Here is a 21,906-nt window from a genome sequence, read left to right on the forward strand (position 1 = left end):
AGCTGAGGGAGGTGGGGTTGTTTAGTCTGGAGGAGTCTCAGGGGAGACCTCATTGCTCTCTGCAGCTACCTGAAAGGAGGTTGTAGTGAGGTGGGGGTTGGTCTCTTCTGCCATATCTCAAGTGAAGGGCAAGAGGAAATGGCCTCAAGCTGCATCAGGGGAGGTTCAGATTAGTAGTTAGGGGGGGGAAAAAAATCACTGACAGAGTAGTGAGGGCACAGTAGTCTCCTGTACAACTTGAGGGGTAAATTTGAAGGAACAGGGCCGGATAAGTGTATGATTACAGAGTGAGAGCTGAGACAACCCTGTCTCTGAAATGAAAGACAACACAGTTGAGCTTTCTGAATTTTTACTGTTCATTTGTGCACTTTGCCCCCAGTACATTCCAGTTAAGCTCTGAATAGAAATGGGAATTCAGAGTTACACATTCTCTGCTTTTTGTTTATTTTGGCAGGGAGTAGTTCTTTGGATCTGTTTTTTGCTTACATTACTCGCCATTGTATTTCTTGATTCATTTTCCTTAACACCGAGAGTGACTATGATTTTTATCTGGGCTTGCATTTTTGTGAGGGCTCCAAACTGCTCATTGTTTTTAATCACTGACCATGTTATATACTTTATAGGCTGTTGCAGCAGTGGAAAACCTCTAAGTAAACTGTAGTATATACATTGTAGAGCTATGGGCTTACAGACTGGATGCTTTTGAGTTGGCATCAGTATATCTTTTAAGTGAAGAGGCTTATTCCCATCCCTGTTAATGTCAACCTCTGCTATTTGTTCTCATATAAATATTGTCTCTAACATGGTCCTGTGGCCCCATGGATTTTCTTTCAATATAGCAGTGTTCATGAAGATTGTATTTAAGACAACTAAGGCTGAGATAAATTCTGCTCCTTTAAGCTGTGTTGGTAAGTCTTGGATATACTGTATCAGACTCATCAGAGATAAAAACTGTTTATCTTTCTGATTTTCAGATTGAAACTTCCCTCCTGTGCCCTCCAATTCAAATTTTTCATGGAAACATGTATTTTTTCAAGGATTTTTTTTTTCTCCTTCCCAGGAAAACAAAACCCAATCTGTCTCAGTCTGGAAAAAAAAAAAAAAAAAGAAAATTGACTTAAAGTTTTAATCCTGGAGAAGTCCCAGCTGCTACAGGGTAGAGGTTATAAGACACAGCCTTGCACTCTGCTACTCAGGCATTTTTCAAAGTGAAGGTGACGGGAGCTTTTCCAGGCAGAGAGATAAGAAAGCAAATAAAAAACTTCTTTTTTTTTTTTTTTTTCTCCCGGTAAGGAAATTTGCTGAAATTTTTCATTGTTATTCTTTTTTTCCAATTCAACTTTTTGTGACTGTTGAGACAAGAACAAAATGGAAATACATGGAGCTTGCAATAACGTCATTTTTCCAACATTGGAACAGGAGAAATAATTTATTATCTTCAAAACTTAAAAATGTTTGTAGCCCTGTTCCTTTTTTAGTTTTTGCTATGAGATATTTTTTTAATAGAACACTGCACAGTGCTCAGCAAATAAATTTCCAAGATTTTCTTATATGACATAGCAGGTTTTACTTGTCTGTTTACATCAGGGAAACTTTATTCAACTTATCTATTTCGTCAGTTAAAGACAAGCTAATAGGTTTAAAAGCAAATGGTTTTACTCATTACAAAACTCACTACAAACAAAAACATTTATCTTTTTACTAAACAGTATTTTGGTAAATAGCTGGGAGCTTTGGTTGAGAAGCAGCACGCATTTTCTTCAGTGCTATATGAACATAGAACAGAAGGAGAAAATGGCACTGCTAAATATAAACATGGAAAAATGAGTGCATTTCTAAAATGAGTGGAAAAATGAGCACATTTAAAAGAAAGATTTGTATAACTTTTGAAAATCTACCTATTGTATAGGTGTATTTTGTAAAGGGGGAGAAAGGGAATGGGGGTAGGGATGGATGTTGAAGGAATGCTTTGCTGTGGAGCTCAGTTGGGCAGGATAGGCAGGAGTCTTTCAGTTTCCTTCACAATGAAGGGAAGAGGTCTTGCTGAAATTCCTAAGATAAATAGGGAAATACTACAATCTGCATTTCCATATACAAATGTTGTGAGAGAGTTACTGGAGGTGGAGTCATGACCAGAGTTCTTCACTGTTAGGGTAGTTGCTTATTTAGATGCTGACTGTGAATTTGGGGTACTGCACTTAAAAATTCAGATCCAGAGACTGCTGCATATATATATATATATATATATTTGATGATAAGTCCCATTGAACTTAGAAATTATTTCTGAGACAAAAAAGATCCTATCTATTGTCATTTCCTTAGTAGTACACTTGAAATAACTATTGATTTAAAATATATATAAATATATTTGGTATTTTGTCTGTATTAGTGTAACATGTAGAAATCTCAGCTTTCATTTAAAAACATTACTCATGACCATTGGCTCTACTGAAAGGTTGAGATGCGTGGCTGAGAGAACCAGTGTTGGCAAGCAAAGTATACAGAGACTCTAAAATATTTTGCAAAATTAGGTGTATTTGATTTTTTTCCCTAAATCTTTGTGAGAACACTAGTGTAATAGAGGTATTCTTGGTTGTGTCCTGCCAAATTTGTCTTTAGTACTTGATGTAGTACCTTTGATTCTGAATGCTCAACTAGACTCTTCTGTGCTTTGCAAATAATCCACATAACTGTCTGGTTATTCTATAGTGACTTAAGAATTTGTGCTTTATTATGGTTCAAAGCCAAAGAATAAATACCAATAAATATATCCCACGTGAAAAGCTTTTGAACCTTTATGCAGAGTACTGAATTGCAGCCTACTAATTTCCATGTTCTACTTGCCTTTTGGCAGAGCTTTGCCATCATATAACAGGAGTATAATGTGTATTCTTCTGGTATACTTATTTAAAAATTTCATTTGAAAATTTGCCTTATTTCTGTTATCTTGTGTGTTTTGTTCCTTTCAAAAATGCATGAGGGAAGTATTCCTGATGATTTCTTCTTGCCTTAGGTAGAAAAGTTTTCTGTAGTTTTTTCAAAGGCATTATTTAAGTGGAGTTGTTGTGGTTGGTGTCAGAAGTGTAGTCTCTAAATACTAATTAGAAAAGATAAAGGGACTCCAGATAGGTTTATTTTATCAGAGCTGTGGTACTATATCTATCTATCTATCTATCTATCTATCTATCTATCTATCTATCTATCTATCTATCTATCTATCTATCTATCTCTGTATTAGACTTTTACACTGAAAAGGCTACCTCGAGATTTAATGAAGACCTAATCTCATGATGATGGTTTTTAAGAATAGATTAGACAAATGTCCATGTGACTCTATTTCTGTGCAGGAAGTTGACCCAAGTTCTCTGCAGAGCTCCTCATGTCTTTTATCTGTGTGGTTTACATTTTCAACACCTGTTCCTGTTTATTAATAAAAAAGTCTGTAAGCTAGATGATCGATGATACAAAGAACAAGTAACTATTACAAAGAGACATTATTAGAAAGAAGCTCCATTGGTTGTGGTTTTCAAAGGAATAGTGTCTCAGTTATTTGGGCCACCAGCCTGTCCAGGGAGAGACCTATTGCAGTGTGATTTCACTTCCTTGTGCTGAGGGCTTCTCTCTCATTTAATTTGTTCATCAATGCTCTGAGTAGGAGTATTGTGGACTGGTTTAATTAGACCTGGATACTGTGAACCATGTCTGTGACCACTGGTGGAACTCCTGAATTCCTGAGTGAGGGGAATTTCTTCTTCATTTGAAGAGCTCAACCACTGTTCACACTGAGAGCAACCGGGGAGGGGGGAAGATCTGAGTGAGATGTAAAGAAACTTGGTTGCTGCTTCACCTGCCAGTACAGGCGTGCAAAACACTTTATTGATACACAGGAAGTCCAGTGCCAGTTCCGTGCTCGCAGTGTTCTGCTCCGAGACCACCCTGTACTGTGGGGATTAAAGGTAATTCTCCTTATCAAATCAAGATAAGATTATATTTTGACTACCAATAGCAGCAAACTACTCTATTCCATCCATATGATAAGATTGCTTTTTATTTAGGTTATTGATGCCAGGGGACAGTCAATTTTCCCCTGCCCACAGTGGGCTGAAGGCAGTTTTAGAGCTGTTATTTGTAGTTTTCCTATCTCAGATTATAGCATCAAGGCTCCTGTTTGGTGTTTTGAATTTTTTTCAGTACATCTAAAATATTTTCATTGACTGTAGTTGTTTTCATGTATTAGTGTAGACAGTTTTGGACCTGTTTTAGTGTTGACAGTTTATTCATCAATTATGAAAGCACTCCAAGAAGGAAATGTTGTTCAGTCCTTCTCAAAGCTTTTAAGCCTCTGCCCATCATTATGATTTCTGAGTGTCTTCCACTTAGAGAAAAGGGCAGCAGCAAGGGCCCTGATGTTCCACAGTCTATTTGAGTCTGGAAGTTGCCTACCTTTTGAGTTTAGGGAAGCACCTGTCACACTGTGGATACTGCTATAATGTGAAAAAGTAGTGTCTGTATTTTGTCTTACACCTCCTACTTGACATTACTATTTCATGAATCCTGTCATCAGTGTCAATATAGCAAATATGCCCTGAAGGATAGAAGGAGTGGTTCCCTTCTAATTTCAGTATGCCTAGACACATTTTTTGCTTCCAGTATTGACGCAAGGCATGTGGTTCATCAAAATATCTGTCCCACTCTCTCAGAGGTTTTTTTTTAAGGATTTTATTGGGGGTTAGAGGTTGGGGTTTTGATTAGGTTGGTTGTTTGGGGGTTTTAATAGTATTTTATTAGATTACTATGGCTTGGGATTTCTTATGACACAGGAAGTCCTGCACTAATGTAGGTAATGAAGCAAGCAAGCGCATTCATCAGGAACTTCCCAGAGAGGGGAGTGCTGAAACTTGTTTGCTGCATCAGAGGAAGCAGCATTTAAGGGGAAAGCTGCCTCTGTTGTGTTTGTGGTGCTGGTGATGAGCAGTCTGAACATGACTCTGTGGGGTGAGGTGAACATAGGTGAGCCAGCTGCCATCTGAAAGGTTATGGCTGCAGATGAGATAGACTCTTGAATGAATATGGGTTTTTTTCCTTCAGCTGCTGGCTGACAAGCACGAAGAAGTGCTGATTTAAGTCAAAGTGAAATAAAGAGAGCAACGTAGACCGTAAGGAAAAACAGGATGATAAGTCCAAGGCTTCTGAATTAATATAATGATCTACATCACTGATGGAGATCTTTTATATGCATGGTTGAGATCAGGTAAAAGAAAGAAAGACAGTGATAAGAAATACCTTTCCTGGTTCGTATTGCTTTAGGTGCCAAAATCTCTAACTCCTGTTTCTCTGGTTGAGATTTTTTTATCTTCCGTCTTTGTTGCAGGTGGCAGTGCTTTGGTAGTTACTGCATGGGGACAGGGCATTTCAACAAGTTTATATAAATAAATATTTCAAGATGGACATTTATAGTCACAGAAATGGCTAAGTAAAATCAGCAGCCTTTTCTTCAGCAGAGCAGCTCCAAGTGTGTCTTCAGAAGCAAATTTGCTTTGTATAGTGACCCAAGGAAGCTAATTCAACCACAAACACACTGCAACTGTTGGTGAATGAAGTGCAGTCTTGTCTTTATTGTGCTCTGTCAACAGAATTTAGAAGTGTTTTCTCTCTGAGATGGTCGATTACTTGCAGTATTGCACAGGTCAGGGAAACTGCACACAGTGTCGTGCAGCTTGACAGCTCACAGGCTGGCTGTGAGAGACTGGCACTTGGGAAGTACATTGCTCTCTGTGAGTGAAGAGAACCAACAACTGCCCAAGAAAGGCCACACTTGGTGCTTTGAGGTGCCATTGGTAGTAATTTTCAAGACAAAATTGATTGCACTCTTAAAAGATATGTTCTTTTTTTTTTTTCTTTAAAGGCAGTTAGATCCAATTACTAGTGGCTACTAGTGGAAAATGGCCATCAATAGAATTACTATGAAAATGTATTTTAGAAATCTCACAATGTCAGCTTTTTTATTGGTTTCGGTAGTTGAGCTATGGGTCTGATGATAATCTCTCACACAACTCCTCTGTTTATACTGTGTGAAAATAACCCTTAATTGTAGAATATGACAACTTTCTGCCCTCAGTGGATAAGAAACATTTCTCTTAAACACAGAAAGTTGCCAGTAGATGGAGAGGGGAGTTCCCTTTGCTCTACAACCCTGTAAGCAGCAGATCATCTCTTATGTAAAAACCCCATTAAATTAAAATAGTTTAAAGGATCTGTATGAATTTATGAATTTTTTTTTTGATTAATAATGTATCCTTGCATGTATCCAAAAGGAACATCCATTCTTACAGGTAGTCTACCAACCGACATGTAAGTAAAGAAAGTGCTGAAGAATCCTATTTTTTTACAAGTTCACTTCAAGCACATTTGATGGAGTATTCAAATATTTGATCAATATTCAGATATTGATTATCTGAAGCCTAATACTGTAATAGTGTCCCAAAAATTATGTATAAAGCTCAGATGCTGTTGTACTTTTTTACTATATATTATGTTAATTATGAAAAAGATATTGGATTATGATTTCACAGTATATTGACTATTACATGACATAATATGAAACTGATGGCCAGTTCCTAAACATTAACTTTAGGTATGCCACTAACTGCATCATTTTGAGCTAATTCCCCATACCTAATTTGTGATTCTTTAGCTTATGTTGAGCAACACCTCTACCTTCCAATGTTGATTTCCATAAATATAAATTGAATGAAGAATTACTGGAAATAAATAATAACATGATTCAGTCTTCTCTCTTTTTGAGTCATATAAGGTGTTGGTAGGTGGTCTTGTGAAAAGCATCAGAACACGAGCATTAAAAAGATATACAAAGTTGTCTAAGTTCTCTTTCCTCTTTTTTTTTTTTTTTTTTTTTTTTTTTTTTTTTTTTTTTTTTTTTTTTTTTTTTTTGGTTTTAATTGTCAAAGCTGAAATTTATATATCCTCATCATGAAAATGACTTCTTGGTGCCTCATTTGTCGAACCGTGGTCTCACATAAAGAGAGATTTAGGCCTTGAAATGGTCTGTAGAAAATCTGGGGTTTGATAGTGTAACTGCTAATGAAATGGTGTTAGTGGACACTGCAGGTGAATGTCATCCTTAACTCAAAATATCAAAACTTTAATAATCTCAGAAGTCAAACTTCTCAATTCTTGTCAAAAGTCAGTAGATCAGTAAAAATACTCCTGTATTCTGTAGGCTGTGTGGTTCACTAACAAAGTCCTAAAAAGATGACCTAATTTTTTAAATAGAAAAGTCTTCTTGGCATTAACTGAACCTGGAAGTCCTCACCACTTTGAAAAAACAGGTCACATAGCAATTTAATGTGCACTCAGGAGTTCAGTTATAGACTCTCGGTCTTTTAAATATTCATTGTGCTAGTCTTAATATATAGATGCCCAGGGAGTAATGTATGCCTTGCAGTGAAAAATGCAGCAAACATATAAATTAGTAAGTATTGAACAGATCAAGTCCATTTCTGAAAAACAAACTGATCTGCACAGCTGCCTGCACAGGTGTCCTTTGGGAAAAACAGTAAGGGTTAGCAAAGAAAAAAAAAATGCAGCTTCCTTCATTTTGACAGCTGTTGTCTTCCAAGTGTTTCTTTTGTCTTGCTAATATTCTTCAGTGGAGTCTGTTGGAGAAGAAGTGCATAATTGATCTACAGAAAGAAGACATGAAGTGATAATTATATACACAAAAGGCTGGATAAAACCCCTACAGCTTTTATCACTTTGTGGTTTAAACATTTCCAAACTGGAAATTAAAATAGGAGTTGATATCTAATAGTACTTTGGACTGATACAAGACTATTTTGCATAAATATTTGCTAATTAATTTAAAAATGTACAATTGATATTAAGTATGGGTAATAGTGCCTTGCCTGTTTCCCAAAAATGCTTTGGTTATTAATTATATTCTCAAAACACACTGCAGTTAATAAATACTAAACATTGTTACTGTGAATTGGGGTCATTTAATATGTGTAAAACTGCTAGAATTGCAAAAGTCTTTGAGCATGTTATGAATATTTCAGCAGTGTTCATGCCTGATGTACCTTGATTCCAAAGTCATTTCAAAACATATTTATCTTTGCAGAGTATAGACTCTAATTTATCATGTATTTTGCTAGGGAGGAGGAAAATTTGAACTGGCCTCAGACCTCTTGGCAGATCTCCTAAATTTCAGCTTTTCACTGAGATTCCTCTCAGTCTTATTTTCATGTGCTCTTTTCCCTTGCCATGGAGTAAACTGTAAATGTAAATGATTGTAGCAAAACAATGTATTTTACATCAAATTTCTCATTTTTTACGTCTCAGTAGACTTTAGTGGGATGTCAGAATATCAATAAATTTGTCTTTGGAGAATAAGGCTCTGTGACTCCAAAGAAATCGAAGTCATTTATCAAAATGCTACTGTGAAGCAGTAATTCAAATTTATAACATGATAAAGAATTTGAAAATTATTTTATATCTGTGAAGCCAGAACACAATGGTAGTAGGGAACCTTATGAAAACAAGCTGTACTGTCAGGTGTATGTAAGCAGGCTACTGACTATTCATATTGCCAAGAGGTAAAAGAATTTCTCTTATAAACTCAATCTTAGCAACAGGAAATATCAGAAGGTGTGAAAAGACTGGGCATATTAATCAATCAAAGTATGACTTTGAGTCATAACCTTGTCATGTAGCTAAGAAAAAGGAAAATCTAATCATAGACCATATCAGGCAATGAATTACTACCATTCTATTGCTGAACTCTTATCTGGAATACCTTATCCATCTAGTCAGCGTTATTTCAGAGCGATATTTTCTCACTGGAGCAGGTGCAAAAAAAGGGAATTAACTTAACCAGCACATGAGAATTCTACCCCGAGTATTATAATCCAGTGAGTGCTGGGAGCCCCTGCGGCCAGGAGGGCCCACGATATCCTTGGGTCCATCAGGAAGAGTGTGGCCAGAAGGTTGTGGAAGGTGATCCTCCCCCTCTACCTGACCCTAGTAAGGCCACATGTGGAGTACTGTGTCCAGTCCTGGGCTCCTCAGTACAAGAAAGATGAAGAACTACTGGAGAGGGTCCAGCAGAGGCCATAAAGATTAATTGGGGTCTGGAGCATTTCTCTTATGAGGAGAGACCGTGGGAGCTGGACCTGTTCAGTCCTGAGAAGACCAAGAGGGCATCTGATCAATACATACAGTTATCTGAGAGGTGGGTGCCAAGAGGATGGTGCCAGGCTCTTTTCAGAAGAAAAGAGTGCCCAGAAACAGGACAAGATGTAAAGGCCATAAACTAAAACACAGAAGTTCCACCTCAACATGAGGAAGAACTTAAGTACACTAGGGGTGGCAGAAGCTGGAACAGGCTACCCAGGGAGGTCGTGGAGTCTCTTTCTCTGAAGACATTCAAAAATTCAGAAATTCCTACCTGGACATGTTCCTGTGTTACCTGCTATAGCTGATCCTGCCTTGGCAGGGGAGTTTGACTAGATGATCTCCAGAGATCCCTTCCAACCCTAATGATTCTGTGGTATGCTGTAAATAAATACAGATTGCAAGTGTGCAAGTGGAGTTGATCAAACCACTGTTACAAAAAGTAAAAAAAATGTTAATTTTAAGTTAAAAGAATATTAACTGGCTATAAAAAAGTCATAGTTTGTTGAGCTGTCTTTTGAGTAGTATGTTGAGTAGTTCTGGGTTGGTTTTTAGTACAAGTTGAGGGAAAAGTATGGGAAAATGGCTTATGTTCTCTCATGACCCCTAATTGCAAAGATGAGAGTTCATAACCAAGATCCACTTCACTCCTCTGTGATATGTTCCTTACTGTAAAAGACCACTTAATACACTGGTTTATATAACCAGAAAAATGTGTTGAGACAGATTATTTGGTGACCTTCTTGACCTAAAAATGAAACAGATACGGTGTGTTCATTTTTGAGTTTTTGCCATGTTACAAAACCGCCAAGGAAAGGGTACATATTCATTAACTTCCATCTGAAGTGGTGTCTATGCTACAGTATTACTCCCTATGTTGGACCCTTTATATTGCTTTGGAACTTAAAAAATTTAAAAGGTACAAGTTAAAGCAGGCCCACGTCTTAATCCCTGGTATTTGTTGATATCTAATAAATAAAACGCTTTTTTGTTGACTTTTCTGCTGAAGGAAATAATGATAGCCAGCCTTTTGACATAATCATTTCAAGAACCAACCTGCCTCCACTATTGCTTGAAAACTTTGGCCCTTAATACCTTAGTGAAAACTTGGATGATAAATAGGCTATCAGAACAATAATTTCTCTGAGACTCTAATCCATCTGAACCAATCTGGACATGCTGAACCAAACTGCAAGCTCCCAGAGTGAGTTCAGATCAGATGCATCATGTGAAGGTGGTCAATGACTGGTATGCAGAACTTTATCCTGGAGGTTTAGTAACCCTCCCTTTCCAAATACTACCTTCAGCTCCACACCTGAATCACAATCTTATGATCATGGTTGAAGGCTAACCAGTATTTTTTAGGTTTATGATACCTTGCTGTCAAGAGCATCCAGCAATGAACCTCCATTATTAAGGCTTCAAAATTAGGTGACCATGCATGGGTAGATGTGCCCAGCACATTTTAGTTCCCCCATGCAGCCTCAGCATTTGGGTGACCAAAGCCAAATGCTTTGTTCTTCATTAAGGGACTGTGACAGTCCCTAGCCTTTGTGAAATATGTCCCACACCCTTCCTGATTCCAAGTGCTGTGACCTTCTCACTCCATGTTCCTACAGCTTGTGCAGCATATTGTTCAGTGTTTTTTTCCTTCATTTACTTCCTTTTTTTATTTTTTTTTCTTGCTTCTTACAGATGGACAGAAGAGGAAGAAATCATTAAGAAAGAAACTGGACTCTTTAGGAAAGGAGAAGAACAGAGACAAAGGTAAAATAAAATAAGTACATACTTGGTGATCAGGTCTTAGTTTTCCCTATGAGATTTCTTTAGTCTTAAACATATACTTTTTGGAGTAGGAGAACGTTGCTGACCTTGATGCACTGCCTAGGTATTTATTTTCAAGCTGAAAAATATGTTTTATCTTTTCTGTTTGATTTTAGTATAACCCATATTTCTTCAACAGAAAGATTTTTTTTTTTGTTGTTCTGGGAGAAAAGGAAGGGTTAAAGCACTGCATCTTTTCTCCATTTTTCTCTCTCCCTGTTTTCACCATCCAGTGCAGAGTGTGGTCTGCATAACATGATCCAGTTATTTACCTGCATTTGCACTCTCCTCTTTCAGTTTACAAAGCACATGAACCTGTGAACCCAGCACTGCCCAAGCAAGCCAGTTAGTTTGCTTTTCTTTCTTTAACCTTAGGAAAATGGCCATTGTTTAAAATACATAAATGCTTTGGTGCTACTGATCAGTTGGATTTTAATAAAGTCCATGTGACATGGATTTGCAGATACGGTTGTACTCTTTTGTTTGGACACTAATCAGCTTTATGGGCTGGGTCCTAATCCAAGACCTGAACTTGACCTGTAATTTGGAGCCATTTGAACTAAATCTAAATACTGAGACACTGAAAAGTGTCTGTGAAATTGCAGTTTTCTGTATGTAGGTAATTGTGCATCTAATTCTGGTTCCCTTGTGGAAAAACATTCTGGAAAAATGGTATGATGACACAGTATTGATATCCTGGTTTCGCAAACACACACCCAAATGCACAAATTTATGACAAGAGAAGTGATCTGGTTACTCTGATGCTATCACTTTTATTCTGATTTGGCAGAAGGATGGAACTTTGAAATGGGGATGTTCATTTTTTCAGTGGAATTTTAAAATCACTTTAGATATTTGTCAAGAAGAAAGTATTTTTCTTTTAATTTTTATTTGTTTCGTGACTTCAAGTATGTGATCATTCTTTTCTTGATTTAAAACAGGTTATGGAAAATATTTGCATTAATCTTTCTAAAATTGAATGTCCCCTGACACATTTGTTTGGATAAATACAATGACCGCCTATGTTGCATTGGAAGTGCCAAACTTTTTATTTCTTACAAGATCACTTGATGGAGGACTGAGCCCACATGCAGAAGGAGTCTTTAAGAAAGAGGTTCAATCATTTTACAGTCCCCTTTGGGGAAAAATCAACTTTTTTACTGCTCCTGTTAATGCATTACATTTGGCTACACTGTAATTAAGCAGTCATTATGTTGCTATATTTTTCCTTAATCATCCATGCAGTTAAAAGTGCAAAGCAGCATAGTTCTCTGCAAAACCTTCCCTGCTTTTCAGTGCATTTGCAAGATACTGATCTTCATAGCAGCCTGTGGGGTGCTCTTCTGCATCAGAAAAGGCTAACCACATCCTGCTCTTTCTTCTGAGCTTTTATCTTTCCTCTCTTATGGGCAGCATAACTTTGTCAGTTTCCTTTGAAACTTTCTCTGTAGAAGCTCTTTTGAGAGTTTAAATACATATTCACTTTTTATTCTCATATTTTTCATTGCTGTAGCAGATTTTAACAAAGATAAATTGCTTTGGTAATTCACCAAAGCCAGGATTTTGCTGTGTCACCCAAAGCTGGAGAATCTCTGCAATTGCACTTTCAGAGTTCCACCAATGCCTCTTTGGTGTGGTGCTCTGAGAAGTGACAGCATCCTTTTGGTGATGGATACAATGCTTAACTCGGAGCTGATATTTATTCCTCTAAATTCTCTGTTGTCAGAGATCTTTCAAACAATCATTTTTCTTACATTGCCTTGTATTCTTTTGTAATTTTCTTACAACCACACTGACTTCTCTTTCTAATAATTTAGCTACATTGGTTGAGCACTTCCAGATAATATAATTTTATACTATTACACTTCTGGTCAGGGATTTTCTTTTCTGTCTATTTGCATGGGAGCATTTATACTCTGTTCAGTTTGTAGCTTTGGGGATATACATCCTGGTTTTATTCCAAAGGGTATTCTGAGTGCACTTTGCCTTTTAAGGCTCACTAGTTGCCCACAGTGAAGGTCAGCACTTTGTACTTATCCTTGTTTATATTTGTCTTTATATTTCTTTATATTTACATTCCTCATTTTCAGCCTTTCTCATACCTTCTGCTTAACTATACCAGGCATTTTTAGAAATCGCTATGTTGATTCTCCTAATTTTAAATCCTTTTTTACTTCTTGTTTGAAATACAAGTCTTTCAAACATATACCGCTCTGCTTTTATCCTTTTTCTCCCATCTCTCACTGCCTTATTCTCAGTTTTAGAGATGTCTTACATGCTCTCTCAATTTATGAAATATTACAGGAGCACGCTTTGAAAGGAAAACACCCCAGCACTTCTCAAGCAGCTGAAACTATATTTCTCTCCTTCCTTCAGGAAGAACTTGGGTTAGTCAGTAAGGGTCCACGAAATTGGAAGTAATCGAATTCTGAGCAGGTTATGTCAGCAGAGTGAAAAGAAAGCCATGTTCACTCTTATTTGTTGCCAACAGCAAATGTTAGGCAAAAATAGCCTGAGTAGCACCACATGGCATCCTACTTCTTAGGTTTTCTGGCCATTGTTGGTTCTGGTGTACTTTTCTGTGTCCTTCTGAGTTATTAAAGATCATCTGCCACTCAGGTACTCGCTGAGAAGACTCTTAACACGTGACAGCAGAGGGGATGAATAACCAGGGTGGTGCTGGACTGTGCCGTGTGGGCCATAAGCCTGGCACAGTGGTTGAAAGGTTGCCATTTTCCTGTGGGAATCAGCAGCTCCAGCATCTCTCCCAGCCTCAGGAGTTAGGAGGGACAGCATCACCCACCTTTCAGGTGATGAGCTGGCTCTGCAAAGAAAAATATAAGGCCTTGTGCTACTAGTCCTCCATAAGGATGAGCCTACCACATTCACAATTGAGCCCCCCCATCTTCCCTGAGCAGTTGTCTCCGTGTCACCTGAAGTCAGAGTAAACATTCCTCTGCATGTGTGTCACGGCAAGATGAAATTATTATCCTGGGCTGTTCCATGTTGAGTTTTTTAATAAGCATTTCTACTACTTGTTTTATCAAGAGAGTACCTTCCATTTCTGTGCAACCAGTCGAAAACAAACACCCCTCACTATGGATGTGCTCACAAAAAAGACTGGGAGCACACACTTACCCACCTGGGCAGGTCCCTAGTTCTCATGTGTGAAAGGAATGCCTTCCTTCTCTTTCTTTTTGGAGTTCTGTGGTGGGCTTTTATAGTAAATAGTCCAGCTGCACTGTTGTAAGAAGAAAACAAGACCAGGCCACAGTACGTCGGAGGGGGAAGCAAGAAAGCTGATTTCCAGATACTTCATACAGAGGAGATGCAGCTACTTTAATGCAGAGTTCATTTCCATCCATTCAGCATCACTTTTGCAAGCACAGTTGCAGTTGGAAGAGTATTTAATTAATTTCAAACATTTTGAGTTTTCTGTACCCCAGCTTGGGAGCCCCCACATACCAGGACAAGTAACAGCTGAGGGGGCCGTGTGTTTGCTCCTGTCTGGAGTATGTGCCACCTGTAAAGTCTTCTTTTGTAAAGATAGACTCCTGAAGGTTAATCCTGACAATCATGCAGCACCATGTGATTGTGTGTGTGGGCTGCAGCCAAAGATAACAGAGATGTGCCTGGCACAGGAAGCTACAGAGGTGGAAAAAAGGGCCACTCTGCTGATTACCAGGGATGCATGATGGAGGCCTCGCTGCAGGTCTTGCCTGACAAACCCTCTCCTTTAGCACTGACATACACTGAACCATCCCAGGGTGCAGACTTCTGGGGTTGCTCTCTCTGGAGAGGTACCACCTCTTGCCAATTTGTGCCCAAGACTGTTCTTCTTCACCTTACACCACCAGGTGTCTATACTTAAAAGGCATAACCGGAAGAAATAGTACTCATTTTCTCTAGGACTGTTTGGAGATTTAATCACTTGTATTTTAGGACTTAGTCCAATCTGTGGGATTTTTACTCTCTGAACTTCATGTTTTATTTAGATGGATCAGTCAGTCAACCTGTCTATCTGTTAAGTGAGCGTTTCAGCAAACTATTAGATTTTTGAAGGCCAATGAAGATACTAAAGTAGAATTCAATGCACTTTAAATGAGTTTCATATCTTTATTTTGTAATTTTTGGCATCTGTCATCCTATCATTAAAAGGGGACAAATTCTAAAACAAGTGGGTTTTTTTCAATTGTTTTTACATCTCTGAGTGACTCACCGAAGCAGGATATAGCAACACTTACTGGATGTAAACAGACTAAACAGGAGAACAGCACTCCACTCAGATGTTTAAGCAATATTTTCAGCTTCCATCATTCAAGTGTTTTGGCTTTACTCTACCCAGCCTCCTTGTTAGTAATGGCCATCATGACTTGCAGTCTACATATGTCTCCAAACAATTGCTTTAGCTGCTGACAGACAGTACTCAGGGTGGAGGAGCAGTAATATGTTCATGCTGCTTAGAATAAGAAATTCTCAGGATGCTATGCATGCTGTCAGCTGGATACTATTTCCTTACGAATCCACTACTAATTTTGACGGCAGCAGAAGCAGTCTTTTGTCTATCTCCTGCCAGTGATGTGGGTATCAGCGTAGGCATGCCCACTTTTAAAGTACACACAGGCATTCCAAAGAGAGATGCTTCCCAGAAGTTGTTCATCCTGGAAGATTTTATCAGTAGAACAGGTCCATTTTGCTTTGGTTCCAGTAAACACTACAGGTGAAAGAAGAGACATGCTGGGAAATAATAATCACTTGTTATGTGATTGGTTGAGCAGCTGAGAATCATTGCTTTTGCTGATGTTTCTGTGTGGAATGTAAATATTCAGCAAGTTCATCTGTGGCATCTTAGCAGAGGTGCTGTGTATGCTGGACTTCCTGAGAAAAGGCCTTCATGGTAACTCTGTGGTGTATACAAATCCAGCAGTAGATATTTGATTTTTCTTTAGCTTAAAATTCTTGAAAATGTCTTCTGTGTTTACTTCCCATCTATGCTCAGTAAATTAGGATGTATTTCTTAATGTTTGCATTTGTTCTTCAGCCTATCATGATGTCCATGTGCCTTGGCACAGCCTAAGGAGAGAGCAGAATAAATGAAGTTTGGTTTTTATTATGGTTTATCAGAAATGTTTTTTTTCCAAGCCTTTCCAGCACCCCACCACGCTTTTGAAAAAACTTTGAAAATGTTTCTTATGCTCTCTAGGAACACAGAAGGTGTTTTTAAGCACCATATGTCATGTTTTGTACTGAGGCCAACTAAAGGACCAAAGAATCTCTTAATTTTACTTAAAGAAATCCACACCTCCCCACAGAAAAAGCATAATTAATTTGGAGGGCCTTAAATCAGTCCTTGCAGGTCAGTGAGCTCTGAGTAGCTAGAGATGAGATTTTTCAGCCACAGAAGTGAGTAGCTGGAGAAAAGATTTTTAGCCAGCCACAGAACCGATGCTGAGAACATTGTCTTGTCTCAGGTCTCCTGGAGTCACTATGGGTTTTGACGAACCTTGAGATGGAAGGACTTTTGCTGTTCCCCTTATGGACTGAGGTTTCTATTTTCCTTGTTTTCTGCTTCCATCATTGTCTCCACAGATCCGAAGTAATGAATTTCAGTTAGCAAAACTGAGTTACCCAGTCTGGCTAGCTGGGGAAAATTACTTAAATATCCTTTTTAAAGAGGATATTTCAATATCCCCTTTGAATATCCCTTTTAAGGCATGTTGTTCTCTGATCTCTCTCTCACTCTATTTCTACCATTTAAATAGGGGTGGTACAAGCACCTTAGTACATCTTGGTCACAAGGATTTTAGCAGACCAAAACTAGCACTTAAGATGTACTTAAGACAAAACCCAAAGTGCTAAGGAGACTAATAGAAGTTGCTGTTCACTTTATTAGCATTGAAAGACTCCTTAGAATCTAGAATATAGACCTCACTGGTTCTTAGTAGACTGATATATTTTGTGGGATGGAAATCACAGTTTTCACCAGCTGAAACTTCAGAGGAGTCTTTTAAACTGTACTTGGATAGGGTAACATGAGGTCAGGTAAGCTCTAACTGTATGGGTCAGCATCCTGTATAATATAATTTGGTTAGCAAAGAAAAGGATGTGGGATCACTGAAACTCTTATTTGATCTGGCTAGGAGTTTTTCTGTGACATGCTGCTTTTTATTAGAAAATGCTGATTTACCAGTTACAGGAACATACCAGATTCAATCAAAATTTTGTTAAGAAGCTGGTCTCAGCTGTGAGATTGACTTTCTGGTAAGAGAAATTATGCACTTCTCCAAAATAGTAAATTGTCTCCTTTGCCTGTAAACACTGAAAACCGAAGTGTATCAAAATTGCTGCTGGCTAAGGATATAAGTCTGCATTTCCAAGCTAATTGCCCTGTCTGCCAGGTTGTTTCACATTTTATATGGTGCTTTCTGCAAAATTTCTTTTTAAGCTGGCCATTCTCCTAATTGAATAAGTGATCAAATTTTTGTTGGGTTTACAGAGAGTAACTGACTTAGTAGCTTTGGCGCTCACTTAGTATATTTACAACAGACCAAAGTTTGAGCCACTGCTCTAAGGAACATTTCTTCATATAAATGAAACCTCTCCAACAGTGAGGTTCCCCAGCCTACAGCTGTAAAGAGGCAGTTGGTACTTTTACATTGATGGTGAGACCAGAGTCTCAAAACTATGCCTCTTGTGTCTGAGTTAGTGCCCTTTCTCCTCCATCAGTGTGTTGCTAATTACTTTGCATGGCCACAACTCTTCATTTTTAATGAGTCTGAAATGTCGGAAGGGCTAACATTGACTCTAATTACCTGTCCAACAAGAAAGTTGTTGGGATTGAATGCTTCTGAAGAGTGGTGGGTAGGACATACTCCCCACCACCACAGCGCACGCACACACACACATATTTCGGTGGGAACTTGGGGCTGTTGCCAGTCTGTGGAAGGGCCAGCTGATTCTCTCAATTTCAACAAATGAGCAAAAAGTTAATGGGTTTGCCAACTCTTTAATGTAATTACCACTGCCAGCCAGCACCACATCCATCTGTATTTAGTCTGAAAATCAGCCAGTTGGTTTTCGTCCAGTTCCCCATCTCTGCCAGGCACTGAGAAATCCAGGAAGCAGTTCATGTCCTCTGAGGAGGCCTACAGCAGAGCGTCCTGGAGTAGAGCTCCAGTGTCCTTTCTCTGTCCTTTCTATGTTGAGCAAGGGCAGTCAAAAACCTGGAATCCCACACCTGAGAATTTCCAAGGAGGGGCAACACCTACCTCAAAATATCAGTCTTCACATAATGAAGTCAGGGAAAAGGTCGTTGTAGTGAAATTCTTTTAATGAAGCACTGTTGAGATCTCATCTTCTGCTGATCTTGCCCCAATTGATGCTAGTGCTGTAGGATCAATGGCACCAGCATGGGCATCACATGAACTAAATATTGCTGTCCTCTCCTAGTTTGAAGCACAAGTGGCTCTGGTCCAAACCAGAGAAATATTTTGTGTTCATAATTTCATTTGGCTCAGTGGCTTTTCTCAGGAGATTTTGTGGAAGGACAAATAAAAAGGGGTCCTGGGAGTATAACAAGCACATGGTTAGACAGCCAGGAGGGGAGGCATGTTACATATGTGTGTTTCAAATTTGTCATCTTAAATATTCACTGAGAAGATAATTCAGAACAGTAATCTAATACTAGTACTCTCATAATTTTGTAGACACACTCTGCTGGGTACAGGAGGGACTCCTGGAGCTGACAATCCTCACATTGCCTGATATCCGTGTGATGATATTCTTTCTCATCCTAAATTAAATGCAGATGGTTTTGGATGTCATTATACTCACAGGTCACCTCCAGACTTGCTTGATATATGAGGCTCTGCTTCCTGATTTAGTTTTGTCTGGACACCAAAGCTAGTTGGTGTTTTAAGATTTTGTACTTCTAAAGAGCAGGAATGCTTCTCACTAAATCGGAACAATGGACTCTTATTTCTTTAGTGTGATTAGACTATTAGTGAACTCAGTCAAGATTCATAAAATAACCTATTTTCAATACCTTACTATAATCTTAATGATATTGCAAGTCTAGATAAAATTTGAAAATATCATCAAAGACATAATCAGACTTAAAATTCCAGGAGGAACTTTGACCTTTAATTGTTTACATGATGGGGCAAAAGAGAAACAGAGTATATAAGCATTTTTCTCTTTGTAAGTTGTTTTTTTATGGGTCCTTTTTTTATACTTAAAGGTTTTAATCTCTGCTGTTTTACTTATTCCTGATACGAGCAGTTCTGAAGCTGAAACCTAGTAGATGTTGCACCCATTTTCACTAGGATGAATAGCACCAATAACTATTTTTTTCATTCTATTTGAGCACAAACCAGTTCTAGTTGGAGGTCTGTTCCAATGGTTTTGGTTCTGCTAGTCTCAGAAAGGTCTGATTCACAGTTGTTGGCTGATTCACTGTAAAACGTTTTATTATTTTCTGAAATATTTAAGCATTTTAGAGACCTGAAGTATATGCTGGTTTTGTACATTACAGTTATATTGATGCAGGACGGGATTGTCTTTTTGTGAATTGAAACATTTGTTTTCCTGTATTTCTATACATCCTTGTATATTTTTGTACTGTTACAAAAAAAATACTTTATCAGTATTTTTATTCTGATACACCACTATTGAACAGGTTTAGTCTTATCAGTATTTAAAACAGTATAGTTCTTGTGTATATTTAAAACCATTATCCTTGAAGACTTAGTCTGAATAGTGAATGTACTTACTAGCTGTCAGTACAGGTAGGTGCATACTCTCCTGAACTGTAATGAAACCCCTGCACATAGTGGTACTCCTTGACTCTGGTGCCCTCCAACACTTACGAGAGAGAAGCCTGTGGAAGGGCTCTGAAACATGAGAGAGAGTTGTGGCACAGTCCAGCTAGGCTTCCCAGTCTCAACATGATGCTGCCAGAGCTTCTGATGCCCCTCTGCACCATATAGAAATAACCAGAAGTGCCCGACTTCACTTACAGTGGAAGTGAAGATCTTAATTATTTCTGCTCCCACGTGATTGTCCAAGATTCTGTGTGGTATACCTTGCGTGATGCAACTAGAGACAGGATTTAGATATCATGGGCTACAATAACCTGGCACTGTTATTATTATGCAGTCTAGTACTTCACTGGACTTACTATATATTTAAAGGGACTTCATATTGTTTTTCTTTTTAACAGCTTAACAGTTAATTCTTTTTGTACTAAATAAATAGCAGATGTTTGGTAAATATTAGGGTTTTGTTGTTATTGTTGCAGAATTTATTCCCCAGGCTTTTGGAATGCCTTTGTCCCAAGTGATTGCTAATGACCGGGCCTACAAGCTCAAGCAAGACTCTCAGAGAGAAGAGCAAAAAGATGTTTCAGATTTTGTGGCCTTTCTTTTGCCATTTGGAACTAAAAGACAGAACAAAGAACTTTCAAGCAGTAACTCATCTCTTAGCTCAACCTCAGAAACACCAAATGAATCCACTTCTCCTAACACACCTGAGCCAGCGCCGCGAGCAAGGAGGCGTGTAAGTAGACACATCACAAGGGGATGCATGACAGTAGGTCCAGAGGGTTTAGCTGGACCAGGAAAACACTTGGTATGTCTATGAATTTTGGAATACTTCTTTTGTTGTGTTCAAATAGTGGGAGGTTTATTTCGTGTGGAAGTTTACCTGGTCAACATCAGAAGAGTCTTAACTGTAGTGGCAGTCTTTTTTCTGGGATGCTGGTGGGAGAACATCTTAGAGATTGTGCAAGTTTATTACAGATTGTAAAGCGGTAGAGATTATCTGGAAACCTTCCTGTTTGCTCCCTTTATCAACCTCCTGTCTAAGTCTTTTAGATTTAACAAATTGTATCTGTCTTCAACTGATTTTTTTCAGCTAGAGAAGACTAAACCTATGTGATTGATGTTTATAGATATACTTCTGTTAAACTAGCTCTACAAACTTAATAAGTCTTAACTATTAATCCCTCTCCTAATATTAATAAAAATCCTCATGATCTAATTCTGATCATGTCCTTAGTGGTAAGTAAGAATTTGTCAGAGTAGATTTGTACCAGGCTCTTTGAAAGATGTTTCTACATAAAGGCTATGAAGATGCCTTTGGCAGCAGAACACTGTGGTGTTTTTGGGTTTAATGTTAATCTAATTGTAAGATAGGTACCTAGTTGACCATTTGTTAGTATGATTCTGTTCCTTGTAAGTAAATTTTACTCTCTGAACTTCACAGTACTGCAGTAACAGCAGTAAATCTTTTTCCTTTGTTATCATGGAATGGAGGTTCTCATATTTACAGCTTTTTTGATTTCATTTGCAATGGAGGGAGGGGAAAAAAGCATAATAAAATACTTTAAATGAAACCCCTTTTAAGAAATCTAAGCAAGAATTTCAGGTATAAGAACATACTCTGGAAAATAAAATATTTTCATAGGAACCTCACCTTCTGTCATCATTAGGATAAACCTGATTCAGGGAAGTGCTGTATAAGGCTCTTCAGAGTATTAAGAGGAGTAGAACTGGAGTGAATTGCAAATTAAGACAAGATAGAAGGCAGATCATGAGGCTCTGTGTTCGTTCTAGCTGCCAGCTGAAGCTTGAAGTGTCTGTATTCTGTCTGCAAATAGCTGAAAGCATGATGTTCGCACTCTTATATACGCATTAATGCACATTTCTTGATCTGTGCAAACCATATGAGCAGGCAGTTGTATTCACACAAAAGCGCAAAGCACATTTGAACTAAGTGTGAGGGCAAACCCTTGAACTTCTTTCAGAATTTGGCATAGTCAGTGATGAAAAGTAGAAGTTCATCGTATACACCCATTGGCTTCAGAACCTGTTTTCATATGAGGGAAAAATA

At 38.2% G+C, this 21,906-nt stretch overlaps 1 protein-coding gene across 3 annotated transcripts in view; it reads left to right on the top strand.

Annotated features, from left to right (window-relative positions):
* Nucleotides 1-21,906, top strand: part of ARHGAP6 (Rho GTPase activating protein 6) — a 321,793-nt gene that overhangs the window by 268,744 nt on the left and 31,143 nt on the right. For all 3 annotated transcript variants that reach the window (XM_027899620.1, XM_027899621.1, XM_027899622.1), the window contains exons 3-4: nucleotides 10,888-10,959; nucleotides 20,315-20,571. In XM_027899620.1, coding sequence (XP_027755421.1) covers nucleotides 10,888-10,959; nucleotides 20,315-20,571 — 329 coding nt within the window. The remainder of the gene's footprint in view (nucleotides 1-10,887; nucleotides 10,960-20,314; nucleotides 20,572-21,906) is intronic.

The sequence above is a fragment of the Empidonax traillii genome, unplaced genomic scaffold (genome assembly GCF_003031625.1).
Source record: "Empidonax traillii isolate 1590-97213 ecotype Southwest subspecies unplaced genomic scaffold, ASM303162v1 scaffold679:size546144, whole genome shotgun sequence".
Taxonomy (NCBI): Eukaryota; Metazoa; Chordata; class Aves; order Passeriformes; family Tyrannidae; genus Empidonax; species Empidonax traillii.